This window comes from Notothenia rossii (genome assembly GCF_949606895.1).
Source record: "Notothenia rossii genome assembly, chromosome: 10".
Classification (NCBI taxonomy): domain Eukaryota; kingdom Metazoa; phylum Chordata; class Actinopteri; order Perciformes; family Nototheniidae; genus Notothenia; species Notothenia rossii.
The window spans coordinates 60,801,869-60,822,942 of record NC_136908.1 but is presented as its reverse complement, the minus strand read 5'-3'; the positions used below and the strand labels follow the sequence as shown (position 1 = coordinate 60,822,942).

General features: G+C 41.8%; 1 protein-coding gene across 3 annotated transcripts in view; it reads left to right on the top strand.

Annotated features, from left to right (window-relative positions):
• Positions 1-12,746, top strand: part of ppp6r2a (protein phosphatase 6, regulatory subunit 2a) — a 29,324-nt gene extending 16,578 nt beyond the window's left edge. Inside the window, exons 15-24 of one of the 3 annotated variants that reach the window (XM_079653699.1) lie at positions 1,286-1,361; positions 1,518-1,615; positions 1,755-1,812; positions 2,935-3,062; positions 3,158-3,309; positions 7,062-7,206; positions 7,645-7,733; positions 8,786-8,972; positions 10,622-10,708; positions 11,459-12,746. In XM_079653699.1, the coding sequence (XP_079509825.1) occupies positions 1,286-1,361; positions 1,518-1,615; positions 1,755-1,812; positions 2,935-3,062; positions 3,158-3,309; positions 7,062-7,206; positions 7,645-7,733; positions 8,786-8,972; positions 10,622-10,708; positions 11,459-11,507 (1,069 nt within the window). In that variant the 3' untranslated portion in view covers positions 11,508-12,746. The remainder of the gene's footprint in view (positions 1-1,285; positions 1,362-1,517; positions 1,616-1,754; positions 1,813-2,934; positions 3,063-3,157; positions 3,310-7,061; positions 7,207-7,644; positions 7,734-8,785; positions 8,973-10,621; positions 10,709-11,458) is intronic. The other 2 variants (XM_079653700.1, XM_079653701.1) reach the window with 2 other exon arrangements.
• The last annotated feature ends 8,328 nt before the right edge of the window (positions 12,747-21,074 follow it).

Sequence of the window (21,074 nt, the reverse complement as noted above, 5' to 3'; positions counted from 1 at the left end):
GTTAGCTGTTAGCTCTGCTTTCTCGTATCTAAGCTCAAGCTCTCCTCCTGATGTAATGTTAAACACGTAGCGTTATCAGGGGAAATTAGGGTTTTTGGCATTGATGCATCACTAGTATGTTGACCCAAACACATGTTCTATGTTCCCCTTGAAGCTAATAGTCTGTTGCACATTTGTAGTTTTTAAAGCCGCGCAGGGACCCTTTGATGTCTTGTGTTTTTGTCAAGACATCAATAGGCGCTTTCACACTAAGTACTTTTCCGTACTTAGTTCCCCCATGGAACTAAAGAGCAGATCGCGTTCACACCGGAATAAGTCCCTGAGGGAAGATTACGCAAATGAAGCCGCTGACGTCACTTCTTCTTCTTCTGCTTTGGGTTTACTGGCAGGCCACAAACCATTTCACGGCGTATACTGCCACCCGGAGTTCCCGGCCGGAAGTCCCCGGAGTTGGGGAAGGCTTCAGTAGAAGCTGCTGGGACTCCCAGCAACTTCTACTGAAGCCTTCCGAGTAAATCGCCAGAACACCGTCACCTCCTCATCTCCACCGCTCCCATGTTTTCTTTTGTGTTGCCATAAATTAGTCTCTCTCCGTTTGTGCGCTGGGCTAATGCTAATGCTAATAATGCTAATGCGTGCAAATAAAATGGCGGCTTCACAAAACTTTTTGGGAGTTTTACGGGGCGTGGTTTGCAATCCGCCCAGCCAATCAGAACTGGGAACCTTTTTCTCCCATGAAAGTACCTGCTCTCTAGCAGGGACTGAAAAGGGGGTGGAAAGGTTCTCATGAACTAAGTTCTGGTTCCGGATTTTTTTGGTGCGAACGCACATTTTCGGAACTATATCGGAACTTTGAAAAGTACTCCGGTGTGAAAGCGCCCAATGGGTCCCTGCCAGGCTTTAAATCTACACATTTACACAACTAGGGATATTTTTAAATTGCAAAAGGCCATTTGCATTGCATGAAATCAATGATTTGCTGCATTTAAGTTTTACTGTACCATTTACTTAAGTATGCCAGTTAGGATAAAGCTGTGAACTGTAGCATGACTAGAGATCTGCTCCTCCTGGCTTTCAAATCCCTACATATTTCTTCTGGTGATTTTTTTACACATTTTGCACAAAAATTTCTTGTATTTGCTTTCTCTATTTTATGTTTTCATAAATACATCTGTCATTAGAATTTCAACCCGAATATCAAACATGTTGCAAAAGGCAGCTGGGCATCTCTACGGTGTTTTTGAACACTATAAAAATGTCTCCAAACCTCCACACTGCAGGTGAGCACCCACAACATGCACTCGTCCAGTGAAGACGACGACATGGAGAGCCCCTTCCCCAACGACCTGTCTCTCCAGCAGGTACACACACACACACACACACACACACACACACACACACACACACACACACACACACACACACACACACACACACACCTTACTCATTTGTAAACATTAATCTCCTTGGTCCATACTGATATCACCTTTTTAAAAAGTGCCATTTGACCTCCCCAGGCCTTCTCTGACTATCAGATCCAGCAGATGACCGCCAACTTCGTGGATCAGTTTGGCTTCAATGATGAGGAGTTCAGCGAGCACGATGAAAATATCAAGTAAGTAGACGTAATGTAATTCACCCCTCAGCACCTTTTATTATTTCTCTGTTACTCTATTTGATTTCATGTCTGTGCTTTCTGTTGTTAAAGTCGTTTGTTAACATGTTCCCATTTCTTTCTGGTTCTCTTTCCTCAGTGCCACATTTGACAGAATTGCTGAAATAAACTTCAATCTAGATGCTGATGATAATAGTGTAAGTGTTTGCTGGTGTCTGTCCCCACAACATGTGTTTGGGTTGTAAACACGTGTGTGTGTGTGTGTGTGTGTGTGTAGCATAGGGATGGGTAGCATAGGGATGGGTATCGTTAAGGTTTTAACGGTACTGCTACTTTTATCGATACCGCTTATCAACCTTGCCTTTTTAACGGTACTCTTATCGGTTCTTTTGGAGAAAAAATAAGGTTAACTAAACAAATTGTGAACAAAACTAACATTGCTTTTTATTTAAATTAAATACATAATATTTCACATCTAAAGAAACAACGGTGTTTTAACAAATCGTATTAAATAATGTGAGGACAGAACTGTAAACAGAATAGCTGAAACTTTAACAAACTAAATAACTCAGTTACCTCTAATCATTAACACATGTTTGTATAATGTAGTTAACTCCGTGTGTTGCTGCTAGCATACATAACACCTGACGTGGAAACGTTCCTCGTGGATGGGGCTACAGCGCTGCTAGAAAGACAGTCCAACCAGGTGCATTCCTCCGTCTGGATGTGGTGCACTTTTGCTAAATGTTTAGACAAATTGCTCGTGTTACCGCCCTTACATGCTAAACACTTATTGCACTTTAGGTAACGAGCATCGAGACGGGTAAAGTTTAACCACACCTCGGAGCGCGTTCTCTCTGCCATCTCCTCCGTGTGTGTGTGTGTGTGTGTGTGTGTGTGTGTTGCTGCATGTAGCAGCTGCTTGTGTGTAAACTGCCCCGCCCCCTCACACACAGACGGGAGAGAGAGATCTCTCGTCTGGATTGGAAAGATCGAAAATACAAAAAATAATCATAGACGCATTTTGCAGTCTTTTTGCGTTTTAGAAACGGAGTTGGTGAAACTAAAACCGCAATATAATGTTTGTGTAGCAATAATACACATTACATATATTTTAAATGTCTCCAGTACTGATAAAAAACCGATAACGTCAGAGCTTAACGGTACCACGGTCTTTAATAATTCAGCCCCGGGGCCCCTTTAATACCGGGGCTCTGCACCCCTCCCTAGTGCAGCGTGAGTAAATGAGACTAGATGCGTATTTCATAATGTCTCTAATGGGGATTGTTTGACTGATTTGAATGTGTGTTTGTTTGCAGGCCAACGCAGCTGCTTTTGAAGCCTGCTGTAAAGAAAGGATACGCCAGTTTGACGACGCTGAGGACGAGGAGGACATCTGGGAGGAGAAGGAGATGAACTATGCAACACAAGCTAAATCCAGAACACGGTTGGATCTGTTTTCTAGTTTTTGGCACCAAGTTTTTTTTGGTCTTTTGTCCTCTCTCTCCACTCCTAACTCCTAACCGTTGTCCCTCTCAACAGGTTCGGGGTCTCCCAAACCTCAGAGGAAAGCTCCAAGGGCAGCATGGAGAACGGCGGCAGGGATCGGGACCACGGATCTGGATCTGATGAGGAGGAGGAGGAGGATGAGGAGGAGCAGCCTGTGCAGAACGCGCAGAACGCATCAGAGTCAGGTAGATCAGAACAGTGTCTTTTTTTCAGTACATGTTTACATTAAAAAAAAAGTCCCGTGGCGCACCAACAACTGAAAAAGTTACTACATGACACATCGTAGCCGAATACAGCATTTATATATAAGGATACTTTAATGAAAGTCTCTCGATTAGTCTAACAGTTTAGCTCCTAAGTCGCTAGCTTTGATCGCTCTCTCTCTCTTTGAGAAAACAGGTAACTTTTATGAGAACCGCAATTTGTTTACGCCGAGGAAAAAGAGTCCATGTTCTAGTTATGAAGCGACAGGTGTTTCGTTTGGAGATGATGTTTAAGCTAGCGTGGGAAAATGACGCTGTTGGATTTTATTTGCAAGAACAAAATAATATCTTTTTGGATCAATTAAGGGAAATTGGGCAATATGCTAATGGCACATTCCCACTGCAGCACGTAGCACGGTTTAAGCGTGTCGTGCCGAACCCGGCCCGTTTTTTGTTGCGTTTCCACTAAGGGGTGGTTCCGGCTAACGGGTACTTTTTCACAGTTTTTCTGGCCCTCCAAAATCGCGGTTCCTTCCGGGCCAACAATATTTGCCGGAGTACGCTAAACTAGTGATGCTACAACTACAACACAATGAACATATTTGACAGTGATTTAATTGTAATACACGTTTCAAAATGATGCCGAAGTAACAACATACTGATACCGGTTAGTAAAAACCATGAATTAATGCTTTGACCAGTCTGCAGACAGACGGCAGGAGAAACACCTTTTAAAATGCGTGTTTTCTAATGGAGTTTGGCTAAGCTAACGCAGTATATGCTCCGACCTTCCACACTCACAACAACGGCCTACAGACATAAATAAACCAGCGACTGTATTCTCCATGACACAGACAGTCTGTGGTTCTGACTTGTTTAACTTTTGTCTAGTTTCTGAACAGATATGAGGAGCTGTGAGCTCTGAGGGCTAACAGCTAACGGCTGATGTTGGTTTTGTGGTTCTCATTGAAGATGACGTCACTACACTGCGTTACTATAGTTACTAGGGGTGCACCGAATGGGAAATTCTTGGCCGAAACCGATACCGAAAATAGGAAACAGTTGGCCGAAAACCGAATGCCGAAAGGCCGAAAATGATTAATAGAAATATATATATATATATATATATATATATATATATATATATAATGTATACATTTTTTACCAATGTTGTTCAGCTACCTGATTATGGAAAAAGACATGATTATGGCAAAACTTAACTTAAATAATAATCACTATTATGGGTCCATAAAACATTTATTGAGCACTTTTGAATGCATACAGTACATTAATTCCAAGTCAAGTGCATTTTCTTTTCTTTGTAGGATAACTACAACAAAGTGCATTCAGAACAAAGCCAAGGTGCTTTAAAATAAACATCTAGGCCAGTAGGCCTACAACAACATAGTGTAAATAAAGACTGTAACAGCCAGGCCTTCAACAACAACAAATGCACCTATAAGTGCATGCATACAAATGTGCAAACTGGATAAATCCACATGAATGTAACTATTTACAAATGAAATTACAATTCAATTTCATAAGCAAAGTAGTAAACATTGTATAAAGATACATAAAGTGAAAACTGGATACAAAATCCACAATCAATTACAAATTAAATTACAATTTCAAGAATCTGCAAATAAGGTGGTCTGTCCTCATGAGCAATGTAAACAACATTGTATCATTTAGATAACGAAAGTACAATATATTGAACACTGTGCTGCTGTCATCTCCCCCTAATGATAACCTGAGATGGTGAATTATAACTCACAATGAAAATGGTTCAGGAAAGTGGGTATAGAGTAGACATGTAGAACTAGATAAGCTTATGATAAGCCAGCCTTGTCTACTTATTAAGGAAAAGTGGGAGGTTCTTTTTAATGAACATTAGCTTCTCTGCTTTATCAGCCATAAGTCTGTTCCTCTTCTCATCAAGCACATGAGAGGCAGCGCTGAACAGTCCCTCGCTGTCAGTGCTTGTGATTTGATCTTACTCCGCATATTTGTCCGGGTGTTTTGATTTCAAGTGGTGGATTAATCCCGAAGTGGTGAAAGTCTTTGCAGTTACACCCCCTCGAGAAAAGTCAGCTGAACACGTTTTAAAAATCGCAATCCGCGCCTCTTTCTCTGATATTTTTAAATATCTCCAAGCGCCAGACATGTTGGCTTTGAGCCAGCCGCGAGCATGGTCGCGCGCCGTGCTTGTCGCCGCGTTTGGATTACGTCATCACAACAACACGTTAGCTTACCAACGTAACCCTGTTCCCTGACATTCGGTGATATTTTTTCGGTGCTAGAACCCTTTCGGCCAAAAGCCGAAAGAGCCTTTTTAACCATTTTCGGCCGATAATTTTCGGCGGCCAAATATTCGGTGCATCCCTAATAGTTACTGCCCCAGATACTAAACTGTAATGGAAACGCAGCACAAAGTGAGCCTGGCCTACCAAGGCCTCAACTGCCTTCCAAATAAAGCACAAAGAAAAACACAATTTGTTTACGCAGAGGAACAAAAAAGTCTGTTTTTGTTTTGAAGCGACAGGTGTTTCGTTTGGAGACGGCGTTCAAACTAGCGTGGGATAATTGATTTTATTTGCAAGAACTAAATAATACTTTCTTGGACCAATTAAGGGGAATTGTTCAGCTCCTTGCATCCCCAGCCAAATTGAATTTTAGAAACTTTCAGAATCTGCTCTTGTCTTTAGTTTGAAAGAATTTTTATTTTTTTATTTTTTTAAGTACATTCTTACATTACACAAGTCCCATGGCGCACCAACACCCAAAAAAGACACTAAATCAAACATCGTAGCTTAAAGGTGGGGTGGGTAATTCACTTCAGAAACATTTTTGTTATATTCCATGGAATGCTCTGAACATCCCGATAGCAATGAATATATTAAATGCTTTGACAATAAATCCATAAAAAAATGTCATCTGGAAGCCGTAGCGCTGTAAAAAGCACGACCAATCATCTGAGCCGGCCCGGCTAAAGTAACTGGATGGCCTACCTGCCTGTCAGCCTTCCATCTGTGCACAAACTCATCTCGTGCCCTCATTGGTCATGTGCGCGTTTGTGTGTGTTGGAGGAGGGGCTCTGGAAGGAAGTCTGAAGGAAGTGGCAGATTTTTTTCCGGTTGTGTATTTTCTAATTCTAGCGCACTCGAGCTGGTTTCTCCATTCTTACCTACCCCACCTTTAACACAACATTTATATATAAGGATAATTCAAAGACAAGTTTCTCAATTTGGCTAACAGTTCAGCTTTGATAGCTCTCTTTGGGAAAAAACATTTTGTTTACACAGAGGAACTAAAAAGTATGTGTTTTTGTTTTGAAGCGCAGGTGTATTGTTTGGAGATGATGTTTCCAATCCACTTTATTTATATAGCACATTTTTTAAAACAGAGGGTTTTCCAAAGTGCTTCACAATGAACATAACATTATAACAAAATATCATATTACACGAATAGATAAAAGGCACATAAAGACTATGGACAGACAAATAGGTAGTGCATAGCTCAGACTGACTCGTAAGCGAGGGAAAAGAGGCGGGTCTTTAGGCGAGACTTAAAAGCTTTGATCAATGCCTCTGTTGGATTTTATTTGCAGCAACAAAATAATATTTTTTTGTACCAATTAAGGGGATTTGTTCAGCTACTTGCATCCCCAGCCAAATGCATTTTAGAAACCGTTCAGAATCTGCTCTTGTGTTGATTTATTCTTGGTTCCTTCCAAGGTCCAGGCTGGACAGCAAATTTCAGGGAGTCTGGAGGGACGGCAGCTTCCCAAACGGCACCAGGGTGGGACAGCTCGTCGAGGAGCGGAGCGGGGACGCAGGGAAGTGGCTGGGCCAACTTCACCGAGTTCCAGCCTTTCTCCGGGTGAGAAACACAAGCCTGCTGCTGACCCGAAAATACAAGTCTGCTGGGACGATGTTCAAGAAAAAACCGACATTTAAAATCCATGTCCTCTAAGTTACAGGTTAAATCGATGATACAGGTTTCACTTTCCAGGGAACTAGAGTTAAGATAAGATGGAACTTTATTTATGTAAGGCATATATTCAACATCACTTAAAATACATGAAAGGTTAGGGAAAGGAAGGCAGGGTGTCCGCTGGGTCTTAAAGAGTATTAAACGTTGGGTTATTTTTAGTTGTAGCGCATGGTGGATACGACACTTTTAGGTGGTGAAAAAAGATCCCTATTCTGGGGGTGAGTGCTTTCCAAATGTTCAGGGGCAATAGATCTGTATTGTTGTATCTATTTTGAGTATTTCCAACTTGCTGACCCCCCCCTCTGTGTTCTCGTTGCGCTGCAGCACAGAGACGGAGCCCAGGTGCAGCTCCCCGGCGGCCTCGGACAGTAGCGCTGTAGAAAAACAAGCCAAACCAAACCAACAGAAAAGTGGTGAGTGTTTACCTGACGACGACAACCGCTGTGTGTTGTTCCCAAACACAACAACAACAAACTCACTTCCTTTTTTATTGAGATTAATAAACAACATGTACAAAAGCATTTCAAAAAAGAAAAATAACTAAAAGTACATAATAAAAAAAAAAAATTGATTACTTAGTAATTACTTACAAAATAAACAGAATACAGATGTAAGCTACAAATAATAACAATAATACAGACAAACGTAAATATAATAAAAACAAAATAAACCCTACCCTCCCTCCCAGACATATAAACACACACACCAACCCCCACACACACACACACACACACACACACACACACACACACACACACACACACACACACACAGGCCCTTTCTCATTTCTCTAATTCCCCTCCTCGACGCCTGTCCTCGTGTCTTAGTCCCGCCCACAGGAGATGCGAGCGGAGGAGTCGAGGAGGGGAACCAAGGAGAGAGGAGGGGAAGCAGCAGGCGGTTAGAGAAATGAGAACTCCTCTCCTCTGAGCGGTCATTTTAAAGAGACGTCCATTAATGATGACAGGAGGCACAGCAGCCTTCTGTCTGATGGACAGATGTGTTCATGACCACTTATATATTTACATTTAATTCATTCACAGTGCGGTATAATGAGACAATAGCAGGCTACAGATGCGGACATACACACACATATATTTATATAAATATACAAGTTATATAAATATATACAATTTCAGATTCAAACAAGTATGAGAGCACTAGCAGCATAATAACGTAACACAATGCGTCACGACTCTTTGAAACATCGTTGTTCCCGGAAATACATCCGCGGAGGACCCATCAGTGTATCCTCAATGATAGCTCCTCCAGAGAGCCTCAAATTAGATGCTGAGGAGGGGAAATTAGAGAAATGAGAAAGGGACACACACACACACACACACACACACACACACACACACACACACACACACACACACACACACACACACACACACACACACAGCACTCCATCAGCGCTATCAGACTGGAGTGTAAAACAAACTCACTTCCTGTGTGTCTGCAGATGTTAGTGCCTCAGCTGCTGATTGGCCGGTGGGCGAAGGGAAGAAGGCTCCCGTCATGGCCTCCGACAGCAGCTCCTCCGGGGGGTCCGACAGCGAGGAGGACGACAAAAAAATGGCTGGAGCTCCTCCTACTGTAGCCGTCGCCGCGGAGACAGCCGCCGTCAACAAGACAGCCGACCCAAAAAGGTTAGTGTCGTGTCAAATGATCAGATAATCATTTAAAACATATAGTCTTATACTCTGATTGCCTTTTACTCTGTTGAATTGAATTTGTAGTCTTGTATGTGTTTTAACGGAGACATACGTTAAGGATTTACATTTCAGGAGGGCAAGAGAAAGTGTAGGTTTAATGATGGGATGTAGGACCAGTTGGCCATTTCCTCTCTGTTCCTGCATTTGAGATCGGTTCCACTTGTATATTGACTTTCTTTATTACTTTATTCAATATAACAAAAGACAAACTTTGTCCATTAATCATTTATCAGTTTCTCTTAAGACTTTCCTCCACAGTCCTGAATTTTTAACCCTTTTCCTTCTCTCCCTCGATCGTGCCTTGGATGTCATGCTTAGCAGCGGTGTGTTATTGAGTATTAACAACCTCTGAAATGTCCGAAATTGACCAATCAGAATCGAGTATTCAACTAAGCCGTGTAACAAGGGGGTAAAATCATCCCCTGTTGACCCGTCGGCAATTAAGCTAACAATAAGCACACCTGTAGTTCATCTGTCATTTGTATCACCTCACTGTAGTATTTAAAGGGGACCTATCATGCAAAATGCACTCTTGTACGTCTTTTACACATGAATGTGTCCCCGGTGTGTCAGGGAACTCACCAAGTGTCAGAAAACACAACCCTCTCTCTTTCCCTCCGTACCCAAATCTCTAAAAATGAGGCTGCAACGGATCTGATACAGACTGATCCAGATTTGAACATTTCTGACATCAGGAACGAGGAGCTCCGCCTATATGGGCAACTCTCCACCAATCAGGAGGAGACAGCCACGGCCATTGCCGTTCGAAAGCGCTGGAGACGCTGTAGTACATATGCCAGGCCTGTAGGTGGCGCTGTAGTCTGTCACAAAAGCAGTGAAGAAGACTTCTCACAGATTCAGCCCTTACAAAAACAGTGCTGGAAAAGAGCAAATAGAGCGAAATGAGGCATGGCTAAAATGCATGATCTGTTTGGTATTTTGAAAAAAAAACTTTCCAGACATGTTTTATATAGGTATGGCTCTACAATATATTATTCAAATATAGCATGATAGGTCCACTTTAAGTAAAAATACTCTGGCCTCTCAGTCGTTGTGAGCACATGTGACACACACACAAACACACACACACACACACACATATACGCTCGCTCCCACACACACACGCACACACACACACACACACACACACACACACACACACACACACAGCGCTGCATAATCTTCTGGAGTAAAGGCCGTGAGAAACATTAGTAACACTCTTTGGTTCTCCGCATGATTGGCAGTTATCCAGGATTGTGTAAGAGCTGCTGAGTGTTCGTGGTAAATCATTTTCTCCTCAGAAGTAAATGCTGATCACCTCCAGAGTCTCTCAGTTTGTCCTCGCACACGAAGCTAAATGCTAAGTGCTTTGTTTGTCCAGCCTGAAATAGAAAAGGTTTTGCCTTTTTTGCAGAAGGGCCAAAGGTCGGCTGCAGAACAAAGAGTGAACCAACATGTAGACGAAGTTCAAAGAGGCTTGAACTAGCAGCCTGTGCTAACGTGTGTTAATGTGTGTGCTAATGGGTGTGCTAACGTGTGTGCTAACGTGTGTGCTAATGGGGGTTAATGTGTGTGTCCTGCAGTGAGGAGAGCACGCTGTCCCTGGAGAAACTCTCTCTGTCAGATCCTCCTGCTGCCGATCCAGCCGTCACCTCACACACTGACAGGAAGTGAGTGCTAGCTTCATTACATTAAAACATGCTAACATGCTATCATGCTGTGCTGAAGCTCTTTGGTTGATTCTGAAGATAAGTGTCATCGATCTTTATGCATTTATTTTAGAAATAACAAGCTTTGCTTTGATAATAACATTAATACTTTATGATAAATTACATTGGCCGGACTAAAACCATCTTACCGGTTCTTTTCAGAAACCTTTTTTTTACGCCTGTTTTTTCAAATTGAGACAAAAAGATGTCCACTAAAACACATGTTATTTATATAGCGCTTTTCCCAGTGCTCGAAGACTCTTAACAAGAACACAGGAGAATAAATAACAATAAAGCAGTCCTGAGTAGAAGACTGGGTAGAGGACTATAGGTTTATGAAAGCAAGAGAGAACAGGTGAATTTTTTTTTAAGATTGTGAGAGTTGGCATCTCAAAGTTGATGCACAGGAAGTATATAAAATGTTGTTGATGTAGAAAATAGTAATTGACAGTTCTTTTCCCGTAAAAACATGTATTTCTTTGTATTCTGACGATGAAACTTGACCCTGTATGAGGGCTAATATTAGCTACATATAGCATAGTGTAGCTTGATTAAAAAAAAAGTCAGATTTTAATTTATTTCTTTGTTCATACAAGTTTTAAACCCATTTGACGATAAGGTTAAAGTCTTTGTGGAGATTGTGTTTCTTTCTCCCTCGTACAGTGAGAGTGTTTTGTGTTTGTGTGACTGTTTCCTCTGTCGTCCTCACAGGGAGGAAACGCCCCCCCCACAGGAAGTGTCGGTCAACGGCCCGGTGTGAGACTGCTGAAAATCCACCAGAGACCCCCCCCCCCCCCCCCCCACTGCACCCCCCACGGTGTTTTCACTGAATCACTCGGCCATGGTATTGGACCTGGACACTGCCAATCAACACCAACAAAGAGGTGGTGGAACATGTTAATACAGAGAGAGAAAAGATGATTAAGAAACCAAACGGACGGGGGTGCAGAGGAGTCATCTTCAATGCCTTTTTTTCCACGGTTGCACATGGTTACGTGCAGTTTTAATGTAGCAGCGATCTTCAGAAGGACACAATCAGAGGGGGTAACATCGTCTTCATCGTTATTTTTTTAAAGATTTCCTCTCCTACTCGTCGGAAGCTGTCGGGAGTGCCGTTTGTTTTGGGGGCTTTTTACACGGTCGGCCCCCGAATGGATAGCACAGGCTAACTTTTAATGATGCCTCAACAATACATCTTTTATAAATAAAGACTTTTCTTCGTCTGGCTTAAAGAGAGAGCACTTATGCAGCCATTTACTGTACATTATAGCACAATGTAAGTGTCTGTCTCTCACCCACATCGAGGTTTTTAATCTTCATTTCTCTCAAACATCTTGTCGTGCGTCACCAGGTTTCTGAATGTCCTGAACGAGGGTCAGTGAGGAAGAGGAGGAGGAGGAGGAGGATGAACAGAGCTCTAAAGTATTACTGTCTTTTGCTCATGTGCAATAATATCAATTAGCCATTTTATTTAAAAACGAAATTCAACTTCAATCTAGTGTTTGAGGCTCCTTTTGGTTTAGAGAAATTTGATCTGATTTCAAAACTGTTTTTCTTTTTAGTGCATGTATAACTGTTCTCTGTTGACCTAGCTAGTGAGCTAAGACCTTCTGATTGTATTGACATGTAAGTTCTTATTGCTATCCCCCGTTCAAAATCAACCAAACATTATCTACCTATATACAAATATTATCTACGTTTTAAAGTAATTTTACAAGCAATCTTGAGATTACTGTCTGTTCCTTTTCTCTTTCTCTCCACCGAGCACGTCTAACTGAGCGACGCTGTATGTTTTTATTTTTTAAAGTTTAATTTTATTTGTCTCTGAGCATCAGGATTGGAAAGAGGGCAGGTCTGGGTTTAATGCAGAGCTGCAGGCCTCTGTTTTTTTTTTTGGTGTATTTACTTAAATCATCTGACAGCGATCAGGTTCTACGATCATTGTTTGAAAAGAAATTTGAAATTAAAAGTGTCTGGTCGACCACATTAATACCAAAAACTGTCTTTGCCTGTTGTGTTTCCTGTGTGTGTGTGTGTGTGTGTGTGTGTGTGTGTGTGTGTGTGTGTGTGTGTGTGTGTGTGTGTGTGTGTGTGTGTGTGTGTGTGTGTGTGTGTATATATTATTTGTGTGAACAGATAAATAATCTGTCTATAGGCTATGTGCGATCTGTAAATGTAAGATACCTTTCACAAATGCAAAAACAGATTTTTAAACTCACAAATATACGCAAACAAAAATAAAATCTGTGGATCCTTAAAAGTGGGGTAGGTAATTTTGGAGAAACCAGCTCGAATGCGCTAGAATTTGAAAATACACAGCCGGAAAAAATCTGCCACTTCCTCACAGAGCCCCTCCTCCAACACACACGGACGTGTAAATGCAGCGATGTGTGCCGTTGTGCCGGGGTTTTTCCGTGTAAATCGTTTTACCACGGCTTCCTCAGATTACATTTTCTTTATGTATTTATTGTCAAAGCATTTAATATATTCATTTCTATCGGGATGTTGAGAGCATTCCATGGAATATAACAAGTGTTTCTGAAATAAATTACATAGACCTACGCTAAGTTAAGTTAATTACATTTGAGAAACCGACTCGAGATACACTTGTTATATTCCATGGAATGCTCTTAACATCCCGATAGAAATGAATATCTGAAGTGCTTTGACAAAAAATCCATTAAAAAATGTTATCTGAGCCGTAGTACTGTAAAAAGCACGACCAATCATCTGAGCCGGCCCTGCTAAAGTAACTGGATGGCCTACCTGCCTGTCAGCCTTCCATCTGTACACAAACTTATCTCGTGCCCTCATTGGTCATGTGCGCGTTCGTGTGTGTTGGAGGAGGGGGCTCTGTAAGGAAAGGGCAGATGTTTTCCAGCTGTGTATTTTCAAATTCTAGCACACTCAAGCTGGTTTCTCCAAAATGTCCTACCCCACCTTTAAGTATCCATTTACAAATGATAAACAAAACGTGTGTTTTGCATTCACAGATTACAGTTAGAAGCGCCACAGTGTATGGGCGCTGTATGAAAAGTACTGTAGGCCGACTTCAGTTACCTAATACTTATTATATAAGTACAAAAATATACATGGTTTGGCCCAATTGGCTGCTTCCAATATTTAGTATCCCCACATTTTGCTGAACCAGGAAGCAACATCCCCCAAAAAAGGTAGACTAAATATAATAACTGTGCTCAAATGTGTCAAACTAAATAATGTCAAAGCAGTGAATTATTTAAATCAAGTGTGTAATGTTAAATGTTGAGTTGATTGTAATACCATGTGTGGCCGCCAGAGGGCGTGCTGGTTCTAAAAGTCCTTTCAATAAATTCTTATTGTGTTACTTTACAGTTTGAAGTCATTCATCCGATGACATTTTGAATTGCTTTTAGGCTAATCTCAATATCTAATATGTTCCCAGCCGTGTCAATTTGCATTTACCAAAGAAATTCTTTTTAACAATGGAAACAGTTATAAAACTTAAGCTAATTAATTTCTATCAATTCAATCCTCTTTTCCGTGTAATGTGACAGATTATGGTTTTAATGTCGGCCTACGATTTATTTAAATGATTTGCTTCCTTGCATGAGAGAATAAACATTAATTTTACCCAAATGTAATTCCACATCAAAGCTGTTAAAGAAGTGTGTGTGTGTGTGTGTGTGTGTGTGTGTGTGTGTGTGTGTGTGTGTGTGTGTGTGTGTGTGTGTGTGTGTGTGTGTGTGTGTGTGTGTGTGTGTGTGTGTGTGTGTGTGTGTGTGTGTGTGTGTGTGTGTGTGTGTGTGTGTGTGTGTGTGTGTGTGTGTGTGTGTGTGTGTGTGTGTGTGTGTGTGTGTGTGTGTGTGTGTGTGTGTGTGTGTGTGTGTGTGTGTGTGTGTGTGTCTCGCGCGCGCGAAGGTTTTTCCAAACTTTAGGAGTTGCATCAGATGGAGGTGGATGATGTCATTGGGACGCTGGAGTTCAATTTCAGGTTGTTGTTGGTTTTTTTGATATTTAACCAAAACCTCTGCACCAGTGCTGCCAGGGGAAGGTCTTATTGTCCGATAGTACAACGCTTGTCCCTCGCTTGCACCAATATCTTCAACCTCTGCCTTCAATCTGACACGTTTTGTGATTGAATTTGAATGTGAAGCTTTCATGTTGACTAATTCTGTTGTAAAGAATCCCAAAGTCAGTTTAACACGTTCTGAATGTTATCCTTTAATCGGCTATTGTTATCTTAAGTGGTTATTTGCATAATAGCACACAATATGATTCATTGAAAAATAAATCAGTTTCTTTTATCTTTTATGGTCAATATTTGCTTGGATAAAAATAAATCAGTTTTCCTAATCTTGTGTTTGAAGCTGCTTGGTGGTCAACGTACATTCACTCACATTTTTTTACCTTTTAATCCACTACGTTTATACGAGGAAACTGCATAATGGTTGCTTTTACTTTTGTTTTTACTTGAGTACTAATTTGAATGCAAGACTTTTACTTCTGCTGTAACATTGTACTTATAGTCAGTGTTGAAAGTGTGCCGGTCCTACCCGGTCCTTAGTACCGGTAAGAGATTTCCAGGCGGTCCGGAGGACCGGGAAGAATTGATAGCTCCACCCGTGGAATTTATACTACGAAGGGCAGATATTTTGGTTTGGATTACTGGTCTGGTCGCGTGTGTGTGTGTGTGTGTGTGTGTGTGTGTGTGTGTGTGTGTGTGTGTGTGTGTGTGTGTGTGTGTGTGTGTGTGTGTGTGTGTGTGTGTGTGTGTGTGTGTGTGTGTGTGTGTGTGTGTGTGTGTGTGTGTGTGTGTGTGTGTGTGTGTGTGTGTGTGTATTTGTGCGTATTGGTGCGTATTGTGTTTGTGTCCCGGGGAAAACACTAACGAGAAACACCGGCTGCTGTTATGCCTGCTGTGACCTCAAGTTACTCCGTTCTTCGCTTGTAATTATGCCGTTACAAGCTTCTAAGTTGTATTTATCATCTGAATTTGCCGAAACAAGTTTCATATTCTGAAAGCCAAGACTTTGTTTATTAAACAAAACACCCGAACCCCGAAAAACAATTTTTTTACGCAAATCCACGTTTATTTTGAAATGAGCCGTTGCGACTTCCGACTGATTTCGATAGAGCGGGTCACATATTAGCTTTTTCCCACTTGATCAGAATAGCGGGAGGAGAAAAGAATGGAGTGACTGAATGACAGCTAGAAAATTAGGCTACGTGGTAATTAAAGCAAAAATGCAAACGACGACTCTTTAGATGTTTAAGAGAAAGGAGAGAGATGAAGAAACTCAGAATGTGCTTAAAATTTGAAAAACAACGCCCACAGATGACACAGGTGATGATGCTTATTTAGCCCAGAGAATGGACATGAACATGGCCATGATGAATATAATAAGTTAGCTAACTAGCAAACTGTATATCTCTATATGGGGTGCCCAACCAGTCGATCCCCAGTCGATCTCGAGATGTCTAAAAGTAGAACAACAATATTCAGTTTTATCGTTAATGTCCTACAACAGGGGTGGCCAAACTTTTTGGTTCAGGGGCCACAATGATGTATCAATGTGACAGCCGGGCCGGGGGGCATTGTTTGGTTCCGTCTTGATTCATGTCGGGCTGAGGGTTGTTTTAATCTCATTCTCCCGCGCGCGGGGTGACGTCCACGCGCAGCTGCGACGACCAGGGAGGAAGGGACTTTTCGCGGCGCGCGCGGCGTGTGGACAGTGGGGGATAACATAAATAAAAATTGGATCGTTGTATTTTAGACTTTAAGGCTTTTTAAGATCAGCGCGGGAACCCTGGCTCATTTATACCAATATTGGACGGGCCACATTAAACACATCAACGGGGCGCATGTGGCCCGCGGGCCGTAGTTTGGCCACCTCCAGGCCCGGTTCTACGGGGGTGCATAAGGGTCCCAGTTGAATGTTAAGCACCCTCACTTGAAAAAGAGAAGGGAGTGAAAAATATTACATATACAATAACAATAATAATAATAATAATAATAGTAGTAGTAGTAATATGAAGAAGAAGAAGAAGAATATAGTTGAAAATAAAATAAACTGTAATTGTGTTCAAATATTGTGGTCAAATAACTATAGTTAATAACCCCCCCCCCCGTCAACGATCGCCGCCGTCTTGGTTCAAAAAAGGTTGGGCACCCCTGATCTATATAGTCAATGGCTATTTTACTCAGAACACAACATGTACACAGCATACTATTTTAACATTAAATATTTAGCTTTGATATCTTCTATTTTAATCTGCACATTGTGGCATACATTTTATTTTATTAGTATTTTAATTTATGTCACCAATATTCTGAAAATTCAAAGAAAGACAGAGACTTGTACATTTTTGACTGTCTGCTGAATTTAGTTATACATCTTTATTCTAATTTATAACAGTTGAGGCCCAGAGGGAGGAAGAGGAGACTCAGCCAGAAGAAGTGGCAGCAGGTCCCTCAGAAGCCACCATAGGTGATGCTAGCCCTACTGCATACCCTTCTATATGGAAAGAAGAACAATATGAACAGTTCAAACAGAAAAATGAATGGATGTATGCTCACAATGGAAGGCTAGGCTGTACCCCATGCCATGATGTGAAGGATCTGGGTGTCATGGCCTCCCGTGGTGTTAATATTGCTATTCAGTGGGCTGATGGAAAGATAATCCCAGCTGGTCCATCAAGGGATGTCCAGCTTTCATCACTGCGCAAAAAAATCCGTGAACACAAGAACTCTGCAGCACATAATGAAGCAGTCAAGATTATTCAGACAGCAAATAAAGATATTCTTCTGAACATGAACGCGAGTAGTCAGGAGTCTGTGTTTGAGTCTACTGCCAAGGTATTCATGACAACCTATTATGTGGCCAAGAACAACAAGCCTTTCACAGACTTTGAGATTCTGATTGACCTGCAGCATGCAAATTCTGCTGATTTGGGGCGTGTTTTGCATAGCAAAACTGTCTGTTGACATAATTGAGCATGTGTCATCACAGATGAAAAAGGAACTTCTAAAAAAGATAATAGAGACCAAAAGCAAAATCACAGTATTGGCTGATGAGTCAACCAGTGTTGGGCACAAATCAACACTAATTGTGTTCCTGAAGGCTAGTGTTGATGGAGACATGGAGCCCATTGCCTTTCCGTTGTACCTGGTTGAGCTGGATAGTATGTCTGCTCCTCATATCAAGGAACAGATTATGGGTTGCTTGCTTAAAAATGGCTTTACTGTTGAGTTGCTGAGAGAAATCCTCATTGGATTTTGCAGTGATGGGGCCAGTGTCATGCTGGGAGTGAAGTCAGGTGTTGGGAAGTTGCTCCAGGATGACTTCCCAGGCATCACACTATGGCACTGCCTTAATCACAGACTGGAGCTTGCTGTTGACCAGGCACTGGATGTGACAGGGGGAACAAAGGACTTCCAGGCATTCATGGACAGCCTATATTCATTATATAGCCAGTCACCAAAAAACATGCGGCAGCTGAGTGAATTTGCTCACAACCTGGACATCGCCCTCAGGAGGATTGGAAAAGTGTTCAGTGTTCGCTGGGTAGCTTCTTCTTGGAGGGCAGTCTCTGCAGTTTGGTAGTCTTATCCAGTCTTGGCACAACATTTCCGTGAGGCATCAGAGGATGATAAAAGGGACAGCAGAGAGAGGGCCAAATTCAAAGGTCTGCTTTCTAAGTTGTGCTGCATCAACTTCCTGAAAAGTCTTGCACTGATGGCAGATGTTCTGACTGAACTTAAGAACTTGTCAGAAATTCTTCAGAACAGGAAGACCACACTCCCAAAGGCCCATGACATCATGACGACGTATGTCAAACGCATAGAAAGTTTCAATCGCTACCCAGGACAACATGCAGTTGATGCCAGTCAGGCAGAGGAAGTGATGGAATTCAAGGGAGAGGATTTAAGAGTTGGCAGGTCTCCCATCATTGACTCTGCTCAGTTCATCCAAGCAGTGGCAGACAATATGAAAGAAAGACTCTTCACAACCACAGCAAACAGAGCACAGGCCAGTGTTGCAGCCAACCGAAAAGAGGCTTATAACAGCCTTATCAATCAAATGGCAGTCCTCAACCCTGACAACTGGGACCATGACAATCCTCGATTTGGAGATAATGAGGTGAGGGCTTTGTGTGATGTCCTACATGTGAACCAACAATAGGCCCATCTTGGATTCACAGAATACAAGGCCAGTGGAGGAAGAAACATTCCCAACAAAATGAAGAAGTTGCTCATGGCAGTGGCACTGTCTCCAAGCAATGCTGACTGTGAACGGGGGTTCAGCACAATGAATAACATCATAACTGAGTATAGGAGCAAACTTACAACAACAAATGCAGCAAATCTCCTCTTCATCAGCTCTGTGGGACCACCATGCAGACAGTGGGATCCACTGCCTTATGTGAAGACCTGGCTGGGCAAAGGAAGAAGAGCAGCCCACTCAACAAGCTGCATGGCTCGCCGGTACACAGAAGAGGAGAGCTACTTCAGCCCTCTGTGGAAAATGTGGAAAAGTGTGTAGTTTACCTCCCTCAACATGCCTTGCTAATGGTCTGTTAAGTTTTGACACAAGTTGTATGCACAATTGAAAATAAATAATTGACTATACATATTGTCAAGTGTTTCTAATTTCTACCCCATAAAGACATTACAAATTTGAAGTTTGTGTTCAGGGATGCATGAAGCTGGGGGCGGGAGGAGAACAATATGAACCAATGAAGGTCGGGGTAGCATTATAGTACCTGCAAGAAATTCAAACCACTTTCACCCCTGCTTATAGTATGGCTACTTCTTCCACCTCTAGTTTGGAGTTAAACGGGTTATAATTCGCTCTTTAATATCCGTCTTATATTGCTGTTAAAACGTCACCTAACATTGATTTCATGTTTTATAGCAGTGGTTCTCAACTGGTGGGTCGCGGACCCGTTTCGAGTGGGTCGCGGATGTGTGAGTGAAGAACAAAAAAAAAAAAAAAAAAAGTTGGAATTCTTTTTTTTTTTTTGGGGGGAAAAAGTCAAACTTTTATTTTGAGGGCCCGATTTTCTAACGCTGTGCATGTAGTCGGCGTTGGACTGGAAGTACCGGAGACCATAAACGGTTTTGAAAACTTCTTTCACGTAGTGATCATCTTCTCAATAAAACATCTTTGTTGATGTTTGTTGGAGTCTTCTGGCCAATCAGAATCAAGATTGTTGCCGGAAGTCCCGACGGAGAATAACTTTGCGGTAGAATTCTTCTTTATACATCCATGGGTACAACTTCAGATAAAAATGAACACATAATGAAATATGACCCCCGGTTTGATGACTGACAGGTCACAGGTCTCTTTACTCTTCTCACAGCAAGATGTCAGAACAAAGTGAAAAACAAACAATGGCATAAAATATTATTAATATGTCGGGTAGTAATAGATTTATTTATTTTTCTTCTCAGAGTGTACCAGAATGCATAGTTTGTTAGTATTTCTAAAAATCTCCTGGGGGAGAATCCCCAAGACCCCCCTGCAGGGGTTGGGTTTTCAGCATGTGTGCCTTTTTATACAGTTCAGCTTTGATTCCATCATCTCATTAAACCTTTTTTAAAAGCATACTTTAGTTCTGTGGAGGGATATAAGGGATATATGCACTGTACTTCACTTTTATTAATATTGTATGCTGCAAAGCGTATATATTACAGCACGTTCTTTTGTTGAATAGATTTGAGTGCTTCAAAATGTTGGGTGGCGATGTATTGACCGAGTAAAAAGTGGGTCCCGAGGCCTTACCAGTTGAGAACCACTGTTTTATAGAATATAGTAGATGGTGGGGACTGCTCTGCACCTTAGTGCTTCGACTGCTGAAGGTTTACGTTAAAAGAAATTACATTAAATGAGAATCTGGCCAAAAATACAGTAAGTCCGGTAATAAGACTGCATTTGCACTTCACACCTCCACAGTGACACATTTTCTGACACACAGACTCCAGTCATCCAGGCGAGGTTAATAGCTAGTCTGAGAAAAAGTCTGGTGAAGAGTGTGAGAGACTGCACGTATACCGCTAACAGCTTGCAGACAGGAGCAAAGGCTGTGTCTGTGTGTGTGTCTGGTGTGTGTGAGGCTTTAGGATATGGGTGTGTGTGCAAGTGGGAGCATGGTGCAGAGTCACGTTTATCTCTTCGTTGGAGGCTGTGATGTCACTACTTGGGTTTCCCACAGCTTACTTTCCTCTGCTCAGACACACTGAAGGACATTGTAAAGCATTGGGTTGAAGAAACGTTTCCATTATTTAAAAAAGGAGAAATAAACCAACAAGTGGTGTGTGTGTGTGTATCAAAGCCTAAAAACA